The sequence below is a fragment of the Thermobia domestica genome, chromosome 11 (genome assembly GCF_964235325.1).
Source record: "Thermobia domestica chromosome 11, izTheDome1.hap1.1, whole genome shotgun sequence".
In the NCBI taxonomy this organism is placed as follows: Eukaryota; Metazoa; Arthropoda; class Insecta; order Zygentoma; family Lepismatidae; genus Thermobia; species Thermobia domestica.
In genome coordinates, this window is record NC_137464.1 from 5,515,699 (window position 1) to 5,532,492 (window position 16,794).

At 45.2% G+C, this 16,794-nt stretch overlaps 1 protein-coding gene across 5 annotated transcripts in view; it reads left to right on the top strand.

The window, feature by feature from the left end:
• The window catches only part of Ppn (proteoglycan-like sulfated glycoprotein papilin), a 557,431-nt gene that overhangs the window by 489,100 nt on the left and 51,537 nt on the right, over positions 1–16,794 (top strand). For all 5 annotated transcript variants that reach the window (XM_081729955.1, XM_081729958.1, XM_081729956.1 and 2 more), the window contains exon 29: positions 1,381–1,590. In XM_081729955.1, coding sequence (XP_081586081.1) covers positions 1,381–1,590 — 210 coding nt within the window. The remainder of the gene's footprint in view (positions 1–1,380; positions 1,591–16,794) is intronic.

Below are 16,794 nucleotides of genomic sequence, written 5' to 3' on the forward strand. Positions count from 1 at the left end.
TGTCCCTTTCAAGACTATGTTTACATGGAGAAATATTGTACGGTTGCAAGATATTTTTAATGACAGCTACAAGATTCATGCACCATGGCAACCTAGTCTTCTGTAGAGTTGCAAACCATTATTTTAATATTCAAAAACATTCTGCCTAAGAGCTTTCTCAAGAAGGATGAGATCAAGTTTTATTAAGATGGCTGTAGGAAATCACACAAAATTGACTAGTGTTAATGTTTTCAGCATAATATAGATTTTTTAGTTTTCAAATATATAAAGTTTGATATTCACTTCTTTAATTTTATTTACATATTTATTTTTCCGTAGGCAAGTTTCTGTAGAAATTTGCAGATTATTATTAATATGTTCGCAATTTAATAAACATTCAGAACACATCGTTTAAAGTAAACAATCTTAGATTTTAATATATCACTTTTGGTGGTAAGATTATATGTGTAAAATTTATGATTTGCTTTTTACAAAACAGACATTAATGAAATAATTGCTTTCAAGTTCAAGATATATAACTTACATATTTGATTTTTTTAAATACTTTCCACTCTATGTGTCTCAGTGTGTCTCAGATAAAAATGACAACAAAATATATCTGTATCTTATACTATGTTTTAAAATTATTATTATTATTATTATTATTATTATTATTATTATTATTATTATTATTATTATTATTATTATTATTATTATTTAGTATATACAGGATGTTTTAAAACAACACTGACAGCGTTTGGGAGATAATTCCTGACACTAAGATAAGACAAAAAGTGTAGACCAACCTGGGTGCACAAAGGCTTCCTTTCGGAGTTATAGACTACCAAAAATATGAAAACATGAACTTTAAAGGTTCATAGCTCCAAAACTATGGGACCTACCGTAGTCTGGTGAAGACTTCACTTAGAAACTAGTATGTTCCCTATCCAAATATCATGTTTCAGAATCCTGCGGTACTTCCGCAACAATTTTTATAGAGGGAGTTCGGCTACTAGCATATACCTAATTTGAAGTACCGGTACTCACTAACCACCTCTATGAAAATTGTTACGGAAGTACCGCAGGATTCTGAAACTTGGATATTTGGATAGGGCACATAATTTTTCCTATGTGAAGTCTTGACCCGACTACGATAGATCCCATAGTTTTGGAGCATTGGACCTTTGAAGTTCATATTTTCATGTTTTCAGCAGCCTTCAACTCCGAAAAGAAGCATTTGTGCACTGCACCAAGGTTTGGTCTATACTTTTTGTCTTATCTTGATGTCAGGAATCACCTCCCAAACGTTGTCGTTGTTGTTTTGAAATACTCTGTGTATATATAATATATGTGTGTTCCTGAGTTCATGCCTCTTAGTAACAAATGTTTCCAATTCGACAGAGCAGGATATTTGTACATTGCCAGCACTTGTTGGAGACTGCCACAATTACACTGAGAGATGGTATTATGACAGTTATGAAGTTCGATGTAAACCTTTCTATTATGGAGGCTGCGGTGGAAACGAAAACAACTTCCAAACTTTGCACGACTGCCAACACCGGTGCGAGAATGGTTTCGTTACACCTCCTCCTGTGCCAGCATTTTCTACAGGTAATTACTAAAAATATAAATCTAATAAAATTTCTCTTTTTTTCTTCCTCTGAAATGTTAGTTGTTTTACAACAATTTCTAGTAAAAATGTCCTAATGTACATACAAAAGAAATTAAAGACTATGTTAAAAACATATACTTGTGGTATTTAGGAGAAGGGCAACAAATGCAAAAACTCAATTTTGATGTATAGATTCTTCCTATACCTATTTTGATAGTGGATTATCTGTTAATAGAATTTTGTCACTTAGTAGCCTGATATACTAAAAATAATACAAAATTTACTGTTTTTCTTTTGCTTGTTTTTCATAAGTGAAAAGAGATAATGAAATACAACTTACCAGAATATAGATGATGTTATTCTACAACAGAAAAATGAGCCTGAAGAATTTTCAGTGCTGCCATCCATAGAAATTACAGTGTTGCCAGAATACCATTTCTTCGAAAGTCTAACATTTCCTCTAAAATCCTATGAACTATTTTTTAAATAATATTATTTAATTTTAATAATTGTATGTTAAAACAATTTTGTTTATTGTAAACAAAATACAACTATAATTTAAAAAGTAGTTCACAGGATTTCAAGACAACACGATACGTAATCAAATGCAGTTGAGCTCGTTCCTCTAGTCGCTGCCTTAACTTAAAGAGGCGTACACAATGGCTTTTAAGATTCGACGCGCTGCCCATTTATCACGGCGCTGGAAATGTTTTCATCTGGCTGGCTCTAGCACCAAAAAGTGTATTTATTAGGTTTTTAACTTAAACATTTCCCTGATAAAGCATAAATTGATTAATTGAAATATTGAAGAATGTACTGATGCGATTTTTATTTGCACTGATAAGTTTTAAGTTCCTTCAGTGATATCGTTTTATGTGGATGCTGCTCGTTCTAGCTCTGGAAATACGTATAATTTAAATAAAAATAAAATCTGGCAAATACACTCATTATTGCTAACCTATGTGACAGTTTCGGCATATGCTATTGCCTTCATCAGCCACACTATCAGTTAACATATCTGATGAAGGCAATGACTAATTGCCGAAACGGTCACACAGGTTAGTAATAAGTGTTTGCTTTGGTTATATTTTACTTTTATTTAGGCTTTACGAGACATGTTTAAATTTTACATAATTACGAGAGATAATCAGAAAGTACAATTACAAAGCATGCAGTGAAACGCCATAATTATTTCATTCAATCAATTCAGCCTTCAGATAGTACATACATTAGTTTATTTATCGACATAGTTTCCGTATCGGTTGAGGCACTTGTCGCATCGTGGGATGAGTTTGAAGATTCCCTCTTGGTAAAAATCCTGTCTTTGTGTGTTCAGCCACGTTGTCACGAAGTGTTTCACCTCCTCGTCTGAAGAGAAGCGACGGCCTCCTAGTCTCCATATCGGTTGAGGCACCTGTCATATCGTAGGATGAGTTTGAAGATTCCCTCTTGGTAAAAATCCTGTCCTTGCGTGTTCAGCCACGTTGTCACGAAGTGTTTCACCTCCTCGTCTGAAGAGAAGCGACGGCCTCCTAGTCTCCATATCGGTTGAGGCACCTGTCATATCGTAGGATGAGTTTGAAGATTCCCTCTTGGTAAAAATCCTGTCCTTGCGTGTTCAGCCACGTTGTCACGAAGTGTTTCACTTCCTCGTCTGAAGAGAAGCGACGGCCTCCTAATCTCCATATCGGTTGAGGCACCTGTCATATCGTAGGATGAGTTTGAAGATTCCCTTCTGGTAAAAATCTTTGCCTTGCATGTTCAGTCACGTTGTCACGAAGTGTTTCACCTCCTCGTCTGAAGAGAAGCGACGGCCTCCTAGTCTCCATATCGGTTGAGGCACCTGTCATATCGTAGGATGAGTTTGAAGATTCCCTTCTGGTAAAAATCTTTGCCTTGCATGTTCAGTCACGTTGTCACGAAGTGTTTCACCTCCTCGTCTGAAGAGAAGCGACGGCCTCCTAGTCTCCATATCGGTTGAGGCACCTGTCATATCGTAGGATGAGTTTGAAGATTCCCTCTTGGTAAAAATCCTGCCCTTGCGTGTTCAGCCACGTTGTCACGAAGTGTTTCACCTCCTCGTCTGAAGAGAAGCGACGGCCTCCTAGTCTCCATATCGGTTGAGGCACCTGTCATATCGTAGGATGAGTTTGAAGATTCCCTCTTGGTAAAAATCCTGCCCTTGCGTGTTCAGCCACGTTGTCACGAAGTGTTTCACCTCCTCGTCTGAAGAGAAGCGACGGCCTCCTAGTCTCCATATCGGTTGAGGCACCTGTCATATCGTAGGATGAGTTTGAAGATTCCCTCTTGGTAAAAATCCTGCCCTTGCGTGTTCAGCCACGTTGTCACGAAGTGTTTCACCTCCTCGTCTGAAGAGAAGCGACGGCCTCCTAGTCTCCATATCGGTTGAGGCACCTGTCATATCGTAGGATGAGTTTGAAGATTCCCTCTTGGTAAAAATCCTGCCCTTGCGTGTTCAGCCACGTTGTCACGAAGTGTTTCACCTCCTCGTCTGAAGAGAAGCGACGGCCTCCTAGTCTCCATATCGGTTGAGGCACCTGTCATATCGTAGGATGAGTTTGAAGATTCCCTCTTGGTAAAAATCCTGTCCTTGCGTGTTCAGCCACGTTGTCACGAAGTGTTTCACTTCCTCGTCTGAAGAGAAGCGACGGCCTCCTAATCTCCATATCGGTTGAGGCACCTGTCATATCGTAGGATGAGTTTGAAGATTCCCTCTTGGTAAAAATCCTGTCCTTGCGTGTTCAGCCACGTTGTCACGAAGTGTTTCACCTCCTCGTCTGAAGAGAAGCGACGGCCTCCTAGTCTCCATATCGGTTGAGGCACCTGTCATATCGTAGGATGAGTTTGAAGATTCCCTCTTGGTAAAAATCCTGCCCTTGCGTGTTCAGCCACGTTGTCACGAAGTGTTTCACCTCCTCGTCTGAAGAGAAGCGACGGCCTCCTAGTCTCCATATCGGTTGAGGCACCTGTCATATCGTAGGATGAGTTTGAAGATTCCCTTCTGGTAAAAATCTTTGCCTTGCATGTTCAGTCACGTTGTCACGAAGTGTTTCACCTCCTCGTCTGAAGAGAAGCGACGGCCTCCTAGTCTCCATATCGGTTGAGGCACCTGTCATATCGTAGGATGAGTTTGAAGATTCCCTCTTGGTAAAAATCCTGTCCTTGCGTGTTCAGCCACGTTGTCACGAAGTGTTTCACCTCCTCGTCTGAAGAGAAGCGACGGCCTCCTAGTCCCCATATCGGTTGAGGCACCTGTCATATCGTAGGATGAGTTTGAAGATTCCCTCTTGGTAAAAATCCTGTCCTTGCGTGTTCAGCCACGTTGTCACGAAGTGTTTCACCTCCTCGTCTGAAGAGAAGCGACGGCCTCCTAGTCTCCATATCGGTTGAGGCACCTGTCATATCGTAGGATGAGTTTGAAGATTCCCTCTTGGTAAAAATCCTGTCCTTGCGTGTTCAGCCACGTTGTCACGAAGTGTTTCACCTCCTCGTCTGAAGAGAAGCGACGGCCTCCTAATCTCCATATCGGTTGAGGCACCTGTCATATCGTAGGATGAGTTTGAAGATTCCCTCTTGGTAAAAATCCTGTCCTTGCGTGTTCAGCCACGTTGTCACGAAGTGTTTCACTTCCTCGTCTGAAGAGAAGCGACGGCCTCCTAGTCTCTATATCGGTTGAGGCACCTGTCATATCGTAGGATGAGTTTGAAGATTCCCTCTTGGTAAAAATCCTGCCCTTGCGTGTTCAGCCACGTTGTCACGAAGTGTTTCACCTCCTCGTCTGAAGAGAAGCGACGGCCTCCTAGTCTCCATATCGGTTGAGGCACCTCTCATATCGTAGGATGAGTTTGAAGATTCCCTCTTGGTAAAAATCCTGTCCTTGCGTGTTCAGCCACGTTGTCACGAAGTGTTTCACCTCCTCGTCTGAAGAGAAGCGACGGCCTCCTAGTCTCCATATCGGTTGAGGCACCTGTCATATCGTAGGATGAGTTTGAAGATTCCCTCTTGGTAAAAATCCTGTCTTTGCGTGTTCAGCCACGTTGTCACGAAGTGTTTCACCTCCTCGTCTGAAGAGAAGCGACGGCCTCCTAGTCTCCATATCGGTTGAGGCACCTGTCATATCGTAGGATGAGTTTGAAGATTCCCTCTTGGTAAAAATCCTGCCCTTGCGTGTTCAGCCACGTTGTCACGAAGTGTTTCACCTCCTCGTCTGAAGAGAAGCGACGGCCTCCTAGTCTCCATATCGGTTGAGGCACCTGTCATATCGTAGGATGAGTTTGAAGATTCCCTCTTGGTAAAAATCCTGCCCTTGCGTGTTCAGCCACGTTGTCACGAAGTGTTTCACCTCCTCGTCTGAAGAGAAGCGACGGCCTCCTAGTCTCCATATCGGTTGAGGCACCTCTCATATCGTAGGATGAGTTTGAAGATTCCCTCTTGGTAAAAATCCTGTCCTTGCGTGTTCAGCCACGTTGTCACGAAGTGTTTCACCTCCTCGTCTGAAGAGAAGCGACGGCCTCCTAATCTCCATATCGGTTGAGGCACCTGTCATATCGTAGGATGAGTTTGAAGATTCCCTCTTGGTAAAAATCCTGTCCTTGCGTGTTCAGCCACGTTGTCACGAAGTGTTTCACTTCCTCGTCTGAAGAGAAGCGACGGCCTCCTAGTCTCTATATCGGTTGAGGCACCTGTCATATCGTAGGATGAGTTTGAAGATTCCCTCTTGGTAAAAATCCTGTCCTTGCGTGTTCAGCCACGTTGTCACGAAGTGTTTCACTTCCTCGTCTGAAGAGAAGCGACGGCCTCCTAATCTCCATATCGGTTGAGGCACCTGTCATATCGTAGGATGAGTTTGAAGATTCCCTCTTGGTAAAAATCCTGTCCTTGCGTGTTCAGCCACGTTGTCACGAAGTGTTTCACCTCCTCGTCTGAAGAGAAGCGACGGCCTCCTAGTCTCCATATCGGTTGAGGCACCTGTCATATCGTAGGATGAGTTTGAAGATTCCCTCTTGGTAAAAATCCTGTCTTTGCGTGTTCAGCCACGTTGTCACGAAGTATTTCACTTCCTCGTCTGAAGAGAAGCGACGGCCTCCTAATCTCCATATCGGTTGAGGCACCTGTCATATCGTAGGATGAGTTTGAAGATTCCCTCTTGGTAAAAATCCTGTCCTTGCGTGTTCAGCCACGTTGTCACGAAGTGTTTCACCTCCTCGTCTGAAGAGAAGCGACGGCCTCCTAATCTCCATATCGGTTGAGGCACCTGTCATATCGTAGGATGAGTTTGAAGATTCCCTCTTGGTAAAAATCCTGCCCTTGCGTGTTCAGCCACGTTGTCACGAAGTGTTTCACCTCCTCGTCTGAAGAGAAGCGACGGCCTCCTAGTCTCCATATCGGTTGAGGCACCTGTCATATCGTAGGATGAGTTTGAAGATTCCCTCTTGGTAAAAATCCTGCCCTTGCGTGTTCAGCCACGTTGTCACGAAGTGTTTCACCTCCTCGTCTGAAGAGAAGCGACGGCCTCCTAGTCTCCATATCGGTTGAGGCACCTGTCATATCGTAGGATGAGTTTGAAGATTCCCTCTTGGTAAAAATCCTGCCCTTGCGTGTTCAGCCACGTTGTCACGAAGTGTTTCACCTCCTCGTCTGAAGAGAAGCGACGGCCTCCTAGTCTCCATATCGGTTGAGGCACCTGTCATATCGTAGGATGAGTTTGAAGATTCCCTCTTGGTAAAAATCCTGTCCTTGCGTGTTCAGCCACGTTGTCACGAAGTGTTTCACTTCCTCGTCTGAAGAGAAGCGACGGCCTCCTAATCTCCATATCGGTTGAGGCACCTGTCATATCGTAGGATGAGTTTGAAGATTCCCTCTTGGTAAAAATCCTGCCCTTGCGTGTTCAGCCACGTTGTCACGAAGTGTTTCACCTCCTCGTCTGAAGAGAAGCGACGGCCTCCTAGTCTCCATATCGGTTGAGGCACCTGTCATATCGTAGGATGAGTTTGAAGATTCCCTCTTGGTAAAAATCCTGTCCTTGCGTGTTCAGCCACGTTGTCACGAAGTGTTTCACTTCCTCGTCTGAAGAGAAGCGACGGCCTCCTAGTCTCCATATCGGTTGAGGCACCTGTCATATCGTAGGATGAGTTTGAAGATTCCCTCTTGGTAAAAATCCTGCCCTTGCGTGTTCAGCCACGTTGTCACGAAGTGTTTCACCTCCTCGTCTGAAGAGAAGCGACGGCCTCCTAGTCTCCATATCGGTTGAGGCACCTCTCATATCGTAGGATGAGTTTGAAGATTCCCTCTTGGTAAAAATCCTGTCCTTGCGTGTTCAGCCACGTTGTCACGAAGTGTTTCACCTCCTCGTCTGAAGAGAAGCGACGGCCTCCTAATCTCCATATCGGTTGAGGCACCTGTCATATCGTAGGATGAGTTTGAAGATTCCCTCTTGGTAAAAATCCTGTCCTTGCGTGTTCAGCCACGTTGTCACGAAGTGTTTCACTTCCTCGTCTGAAGAGAAGCGACGGCCTCCTAGTCTCTATATCGGTTGAGGCACCTGTCATATCGTAGGATGAGTTTGAAGATTCCCTCTTGGTAAAAATCCTGTCCTTGCGTGTTCAGCCACGTTGTCACGAAGTGTTTCACTTCCTCGTCTGAAGAGAAGCGACGGCCTCCTAATCTCCATATCGGTTGAGGCACCTGTCATATCGTAGGATGAGTTTGAAGATTCCCTCTTGGTAAAAATCCTGTCCTTGCGTGTTCAGCCACGTTGTCACGAAGTGTTTCACCTCCTCGTCTGAAGAGAAGCGACGGCCTCCTAGTCTCCATATCGGTTGAGGCACCTGTCATATCGTAGGATGAGTTTGAAGATTCCCTCTTGGTAAAAATCCTGTCTTTGCGTGTTCAGCCACGTTGTCACGAAGTATTTCACTTCCTCGTCTGAAGAGAAGCGACGGCCTCCTAATCTCCATATCGGTTGAGGCACCTGTCATATCGTAGGATGAGTTTGAAGATTCCCTCTTGGTAAAAATCCTGTCCTTGCGTGTTCAGCCACGTTGTCACGAAGTGTTTCACCTCCTCGTCTGAAGAGAAGCGACGGCCTCCTAATCTCCATATCGGTTGAGGCACCTGTCATATCGTAGGATGAGTTTGAAGATTCCCTCTTGGTAAAAATCCTGCCCTTGCGTGTTCAGCCACGTTGTCACGAAGTGTTTCACCTCCTCGTCTGAAGAGAAGCGACGGCCTCCTAGTCTCCATATCGGTTGAGGCACCTGTCATATCGTAGGATGAGTTTGAAGATTCCCTCTTGGTAAAAATCCTGCCCTTGCGTGTTCAGCCACGTTGTCACGAAGTGTTTCACCTCCTCGTCTGAAGAGAAGCGACGGCCTCCTAGTCTCCATATCGGTTGAGGCACCTGTCATATCGTAGGATGAGTTTGAAGATTCCCTCTTGGTAAAAATCCTGCCCTTGCGTGTTCAGCCACGTTGTCACGAAGTGTTTCACCTCCTCGTCTGAAGAGAAGCGACGGCCTCCTAGTCTCCATATCGGTTGAGGCACCTGTCATATCGTAGGATGAGTTTGAAGATTCCCTCTTGGTAAAAATCCTGTCCTTGCGTGTTCAGCCACGTTGTCACGAAGTGTTTCACTTCCTCGTCTGAAGAGAAGCGACGGCCTCCTAATCTCCATATCGGTTGAGGCACCTGTCATATCGTAGGATGAGTTTGAAGATTCCCTCTTGGTAAAAATCCTGCCCTTGCGTGTTCAGCCACGTTGTCACGAAGTGTTTCACCTCCTCGTCTGAAGAGAAGCGACGGCCTCCTAGTCTCCATATCGGTTGAGGCACCTGTCATATCGTAGGATGAGTTTGAAGATTCCCTCTTGGTAAAAATCCTGTCCTTGCGTGTTCAGCCACGTTGTCACGAAGTGTTTCACTTCCTCGTCTGAAGAGAAGCGACGGCCTCCTAGTCTCCATATCGGTTGAGGCACCTGTCATATCGTAGGATGAGTTTGAAGATTCCCTCTTGGTAAAAATCCTGCCCTTGCGTGTTCAGCCACGTTGTCACGAAGTGTTTCACCTCCTCGTCTGAAGAGAAGCGACGGCCTCCTAGTCTCCATATCGGTTGAGGCACCTGTCATATCGTAGGATGAGTTTGAAGATTCCCTCTTGGTAAAAATCCTGTCCTTGCGTGTTCAGCCACGTTGTCACGAAGTGTTTCACTTCCTCGTCTGAAGAGAAGCGACGGCCTCCTAATCTCCATATCGGTTGAGGCACCTGTCATATCGTAGGATGAGTTTGAAGATTCCCTCTTGGTAAAAATCCTGTCCTTGCGTGTTCAGCCACGTTGTCACGAAGTGTTTCACCTCCTCGTCTGAAGAGAAGCGACGGCCTCCTAGTCTCCATATCGGTTGAGGCACCTGTCATATCGTAGGATGAGTTTGAAGATTCCCTCTTGGTAAAAATCCTGCCCTTGCGTGTTCAGCCACGTTGTCACGAAGTGTTTCACCTCCTCGTCTGAAGAGAAGCGACGGCCTCCTAGTCTCCATATCGGTTGAGGCACCTGTCATATCGTAGGATGAGTTTGAAGATTCCCTTCTGGTAAAAATCTTTGCCTTGCATGTTCAGTCACGTTGTCACGAAGTGTTTCACCTCCTCGTCTGAAGAGAAGCGACGGCCTCCTAGTCTCCATATCGGTTGAGGCACCTGTCATATCGTAGGATGAGTTTGAAGATTCCCTCTTGGTAAAAATCCTGTCCTTGCGTGTTCAGCCACGTTGTCACGAAGTGTTTCACCTCCTCGTCTGAAGAGAAGCGACGGCCTCCTAGTCCCCATATCGGTTGAGGCACCTGTCATATCGTAGGATGAGTTTGAAGATTCCCTCTTGGTAAAAATCCTGTCCTTGCGTGTTCAGCCACGTTGTCACGAAGTGTTTCACCTCCTCGTCTGAAGAGAAGCGACGGCCTCCTAGTCTCCATATCGGTTGAGGCACCTGTCATATCGTAGGATGAGTTTGAAGATTCCCTCTTGGTAAAAATCCTGTCCTTGCGTGTTCAGCCACGTTGTCACGAAGTGTTTCACTTCCTCGTCTGAAGAGAAGCGACGGCCTCCTAGTCTCTATATCGGTTGAGGCACCTGTCATATCGTAGGATGAGTTTGAAGATTCCCTCTTGGTAAAAATCCTGCCCTTGCGTGTTCAGCCACGTTGTCACGAAGTGTTTCACCTCCTCGTCTGAAGAGAAGCGACGGCCTCCTAGTCTCCATATCGGTTGAGGCACCTGTCATATCGTAGGATGAGTTTGAAGATTCCCTCTTGGTAAAAATCCTGTCCTTGCGTGTTCAGCCACGTTGTCACGAAGTGTTTCACTTCCTCGTCTGAAGAGAAGCGACGGCCTCCTAATCTCCATATCGGTTGAGGCACCTGTCATATCGTAGGATGAGTTTGAAGATTCCCTCTTGGTAAAAATCCTGTCCTTGCGTGTTCAGCCACGTTGTCACGAAGTGTTTCACCTCCTCGTCTGAAGAGAAGCGACGGCCTCCTAGTCTCCATATCGGTTGAGGCACCTGTCATATCGTAGGATGAGTTTGAAGATTCCCTCTTGGTAAAAATCCTGTCCTTGTGTGTTCAGCCACGTTGTCACGAAGTGTTTCACCTCCTCGTCTGAAGAGAAGCGACGGCCTCCTAATCTCCATATCGGTTGAGGCACCTGTCATATCGTAGGATGAGTTTGAAGATTCCCTCTTGGTAAAAATCCTGTCCTTGCGTGTTCAGCCACGTTGTCACGAAGTGTTTCACCTCCTCGTCTGAAGAGAAGCGACGGCCTCCTAGTCTCCATATCGGTTGAGGCACCTGTCATATCGTAGGATGAGTTTGAAGATTCCCTCTTGGTAAAAATCCTGTCCTTGCGTGTTCAGCCACGTTGTCACGAAGTGTTTCACCTCCTCGTCTGAAGAGAAGCGACGGCCTCCTAGTCTCCATATCGGTTGAGGCACCTGTCATATCGTAGGATGAGTTTGAAGATTCCCTCTTGGTAAAAATCCTGTCCTTGCGTGTTCAGCCACGTTGTCACGAAGTGTTTCACCTCCTCGTCTGAAGAGAAGCGACGGCCTCCTAATCTCCATATCGGTTGAGGCACCTGTCATATCGTAGGATGAGTTTGAAGATTCCCTCTTGGTAAAAATCCTGTCCTTGCGTGTTCAGCCACGTTGTCACGAAGTGTTTCACCTCCTCGTCTGAAGAGAAGCGACGGCCTCCTAATCTCCATATCGGTTGAGGCACCTGTCATATCGTAGGATGAGTTTGAAGATTCCCTCTTGGTAAAAATCCTGCCCTTGCGTGTTCAGCCACGTTGTCACGAAGTGTTTCACCTCCTCGTCTGAAGAGAAGCGACGGCCTCCTAGTCTCCATATCGGTTGAGGCACCTGTCATATCGTAGGATGAGTTTGAAGATTCCCTCTTGGTAAAAATCCTGTCCTTGCGTGTTCAGCCACGTTGTCACGAAGTGTTTCACTTCCTCGTCTGAAGAGAAGCGACGGCCTCCTAATCTCCATATCGGTTGAGGCACCTGTCATATCGTAGGATGAGTTTGAAGATTCCCTCTTGGTAAAAATCCTGTCCTTGCGTGTTCAGCCACGTTGTCACGAAGTGTTTCACCTCCTCGTCTGAAGAGAAGCGACGGCCTCCTAGTCTCCATATCGGTTGAGGCACCTGTCATATCGTAGGATGAGTTTGAAGATTCCCTCTTGGTAAAAATCCTGTCCTTGCGTGTTCAGCCACGTTGTCACGAAGTGTTTCACCTCCTCGTCTGAAGAGAAGCGACGGCCTCCTAATCTCCATATCGGTTGAGGCACTTGTCGCATCGTGGGATGAGTTTGAAGATTCCCTGCTGGTAAAAATCCTGTTCCTGCGTGTTCAGCCACGTTTGTCACGAAGTGTTTCATCTCCTCGTCTGAAGAGAAGCGACGGCCTCCTAGTCTCCATATCGGTTGAGGCACCTGTCATATCGTAGGATGAGTTTGAAGATTCCCTCTTGGTAAAAATCCTGTCCTTGCGTGTTCAGCCACGTTGTCACGAAGTGTTTCACTTCCTCGTCTGAAGAGAAGCGACGGCCTCCTAGTCTCCATATCGGTTGAGGCACCTGTCATATCGTAGGATGAGTTTGAAGATTCCCTCTTGGTAAAAATCCTGTCCTTGCGTGTTCAGCCACGTTGTCACGAAGTGTTTCACTTCCTCGTCTGAAGAGAAGCGACGGCCTCCTAGTCTCCATATCGGTTGAGGCACTTGTCGCATCGTGGGATGAGTTTGAAGATTCCCTGCTGGTAAAAATCCTGTTCCTGCGTGTTCAGCCACGTTTGTCACGAAGTGTTTCATCTCCTCGTCTGAAGAGAAGCGACGGCCTCCTAGTCTCCATATCGGTTGAGGCACCTGTCATATCGTAGGATGAGTTTGAAGATTCCCTCTTGGTAAAAATCCTGTCCTTGCGTGTTCAGCCACGTTGTCACGAAGTGTTTCACTTCCTCGTCTGAAGAGAAGCGACGGCCTCCTAATCTCCATATCGGTTGAGGCACCTGTCATATCGTAGGATGAGTTTGAAGATTCCCTCTTGGTAAAAATCCTGTCCTTGCGTGTTCAGCCACGTTGTCACGAAGTGTTTCACTTCCTCGTCTGAAGAGAAGCGACGGCCTCCTAATCTCCATATCGGTTGAGGCACCTGTCATATCGTAGGATGAGTTTGAAGATTCCCTCTTGGTAAAAATCCTGTCCTTGCGTGTTCAGCCACGTTGTCACGAAGTGTTTCACCTCCTCGTCTGAAGAGAAGCGACGGCCTCCTAATCTCCATATCGGTTGAGGCACCTGTCATATCGTAGGATGAGTTTGAAGATTCCCTCTTGGTAAAAATCCTGTCCTTGCGTGTTCAGCCACGTTGTCACGAAGTGTTTCACCTCCTCGTCTGAAGAGAAGCGACGGCCTCCTAGTCTCCATATCGGTTGAGGCACCTGTCATATCGTAGGATGAGTTTGAAGATTCCCTCTTGGTAAAAATCCTGTCTTTGCGTGTTCAGCCACGTTGTCACGAAGTGTTTCACCTCCTCGTCTGAAGAGAAGCGACGGCCTCCTAGTCTCCATATCGGTTGAGGCACCTGTCATATCGTAGGATGAGTTTGAAGATTCCCTCTTGGTAAAAATCCTGCCCTTGCGTGTTCAGCCACGTTGTCACGAAGTGTTTCACCTCCTCGTCTGAAGAGAAGCGACGGCCTCCTAGTCTCCATATCGGTTGAGGCACCTGTCATATCGTAGGATGAGTTTGAAGATTCCCTCTTGGTAAAAATCCTGCCCTTGCGTGTTCAGCCACGTTGTCACGAAGTGTTTCACCTCCTCGTCTGAAGAGAAGCGACGGCCTCCTAGTCTCTATATCGGTTGAGGCACCTGTCATATCGTAGGATGAGTTTGAAGATTCCCTCTTGGTAAAAATCCTGCCCTTGCGTGTTCAGCCACGTTGTCACGAAGTGTTTCACCTCCTCGTCTGAAGAGAAGCGACGGCCTCCTAGTCTCCATATCGGTTGAGGCACCTGTCATATCGTAGGATGAGTTTGAAGATTCCCTCTTGGTAAAAATCCTGCCCTTGCGTGTTCAGCCACGTTGTCACGAAGTGTTTCACCTCCTCGTCTGAAGAGAAGCGACGGCCTCCTAGTCTCTATATCGGTTGAGGCACCTGTCATATCGTAGGATGAGTTTGAAGATTCCCTCTTGGTAAAAATCCTGCCCTTGCGTGTTCAGCCACGTTGTCACGAAGTGTTTCACCTCCTCGTCTGAAGAGAAGCGACGGCCTCCTAGTCTCCATATCGGTTGAGGCACCTCTCATATCGTAGGATGAGTTTGAAGATTCCCTCTTGGTAAAAATCCTGTCTTTGCGTGTTCAGCCACGTTGTCACGAAGTGTTTCACCTCCTCGTCTGAAGAGAAGCGACGGCCTCCTAGTCTCCATATCGGTTGAGGCACTTGTCGCATCGTGGGATGAGTTTGAAGATTCCCTGCTGGTAAAAATCCTGTTCCTGCGTGTTCAGCCACGTTGTCACGAAGTGATTCATCTCCTTATCTGAAACAAAGCGATGGCTTCCTAGATGTTCCTTTAAGTGCGGGAACACTTGAAAGTTACTTGGAGCGAGGTCTGAGCTGTATGGAGGCTGGTCGATGATGTCCAAGCGAAACTGTTTCAACAGCATTGTGGTCCTCTGGGCTGTATATGAGCGCGCGTTTTGTGAAGGAAGATGACGTCCTTAGTGAAGAGTTGTGGCTAAAGAGACATTACAGTCTCTTCGTAAACCTCTACCAGCTGCCGGTGAATTTCAGCCGCAGTTACATATTACACCCACAGAAATTGAATAACTGAATGAATTTCTTCGCGAGACCAGTTTTCCAAACGAATACACCTACAACTAGCACCGTAGGGCGGGTGACTGAAACTCTGCACAATTGCCAACAACATGTATTAAAATCACCGCACACTCCTCATTCCTCTATAATAGACAAAACTCCAGAAATACCGGTCTTGTAATCTTACTTTCTGATCACCCCTCGTGTGTGACTGAATAAGAAACAAGACACGATCAAAATACTTCCTAAATCATTAATTATACATCCAAATTAACAAGAAATAGATAAAAAAGACTTAAGTATTAAAATTAAATGTATTAACGTTCTCTATATGAAGTCAACATTGTGATCAGTAAAACTTCCTTCTACAGAATTTATTGCAATCTTACGGGGCGGAGATGGCTAAATGGTAGAATGCTTACTTCTGGTGCGCGTAGATTCCCTGATTCGATCTCAGCTCCCACTAACTGGGCTTTGTGATGGACAAACACTGTGTACGCGGGTTTTCTCGGGCTTCTCCAGTTTCCTCACTTTCATCATTCCACCGTTATCATCCAACTCACCATCAACGTCTCCCTTAGACTCGATGCATAAACGTGGGACGTTAAACTCAAAGAAAGAAAGAAAGAAACCTTATATGTATGACATTACATGACTATTTTGAGAGCATATACAATCATCCTAAAAGAAAATGAGTTAAATAAAAATTTTTAGAAGAGGAAAAATTCCAACCTTTGAAATCTTTTGATTCTCATCATTTCGTTATAATATGTACAATTGAATTATTCGTCCTTTGTCTCTGGAGCATTAAGTTGGATTATGAGATCTGATCATTTGGGCATCTCATTGCAAGATATTGTAAAGTTCTGCTTTTGCAGGTGTTGGTAGAGCACAGGTAGGGCAAATTACAATTATAACTCTTTGGAGAACCCTCATATACGGAAGAGGATTTCTTAGAATTAGTGGGCACTGAGACAAAATTCTTAGAATTGGAATGCTGCGAAGTTTCTCTCTCTCAACTTTCTATGTGTGTATGGCGGCTGCCCACCTACTCCTCTCTTCGTACGACCAAATACGGACAAAGAAATCAACTCAGCTTAATTTCCTTCTCCCCACCTTCGGAAGCTAAATTGTTGGGCTAAAGGCAGCAGCGGACTATTTGCAAAATGTGCATATTTTGTGTTAATAACAAATTATTAATATTATCATTTATTTAAATGTGGTTAATGTGTTCCCAATAATGTAAAACAGTCCAGAATAGTTTTCCCACTATTGGTTTCTATTATAAAATACACTATAAACAGCATATTACAAATTATTACTATAATGTAAATTCCCTAATATTGGGTCAATAGAGAGGTGACCCAAGGCCCGAGCAGTCTAGAGCAGAGCAGGATTTCCATAGAGCGCCAAAGCAAGCTAGACGGAGTGGATTTTAGGATTCCCAATGCTCCATATAAGCAGTGAGGGGAGTTAAGAGTCACAGAGCTCCGAAGCAAGCTAGGTGACTGAGGTTATGAGGACCAACAGAGCTCCGAGCAAGCTAAGAGGGCAGATGGGAAGCCTAGAGTTTCGAAGCAAACTAGAGGCTTTGGGATAGGTATCTCCTAGAGCTCCAGAGCAAGCTAAAGGAGGAATGACCAGTCACAGACTGATGTCTTTCCTTGGAATCCTTTTGGTTATATAAGTGCTCCAGGTGAGACGATGGCACTGCTGTTGCCTTGTCGTCTTATGGTCAGTGGTATTGCTGTTGTCTGTCGTCTGCAGCCATAGTAGTTTACAGTAAGACGGTTGATATTTGTAAATAGAACCACATATTGGATGTTTGT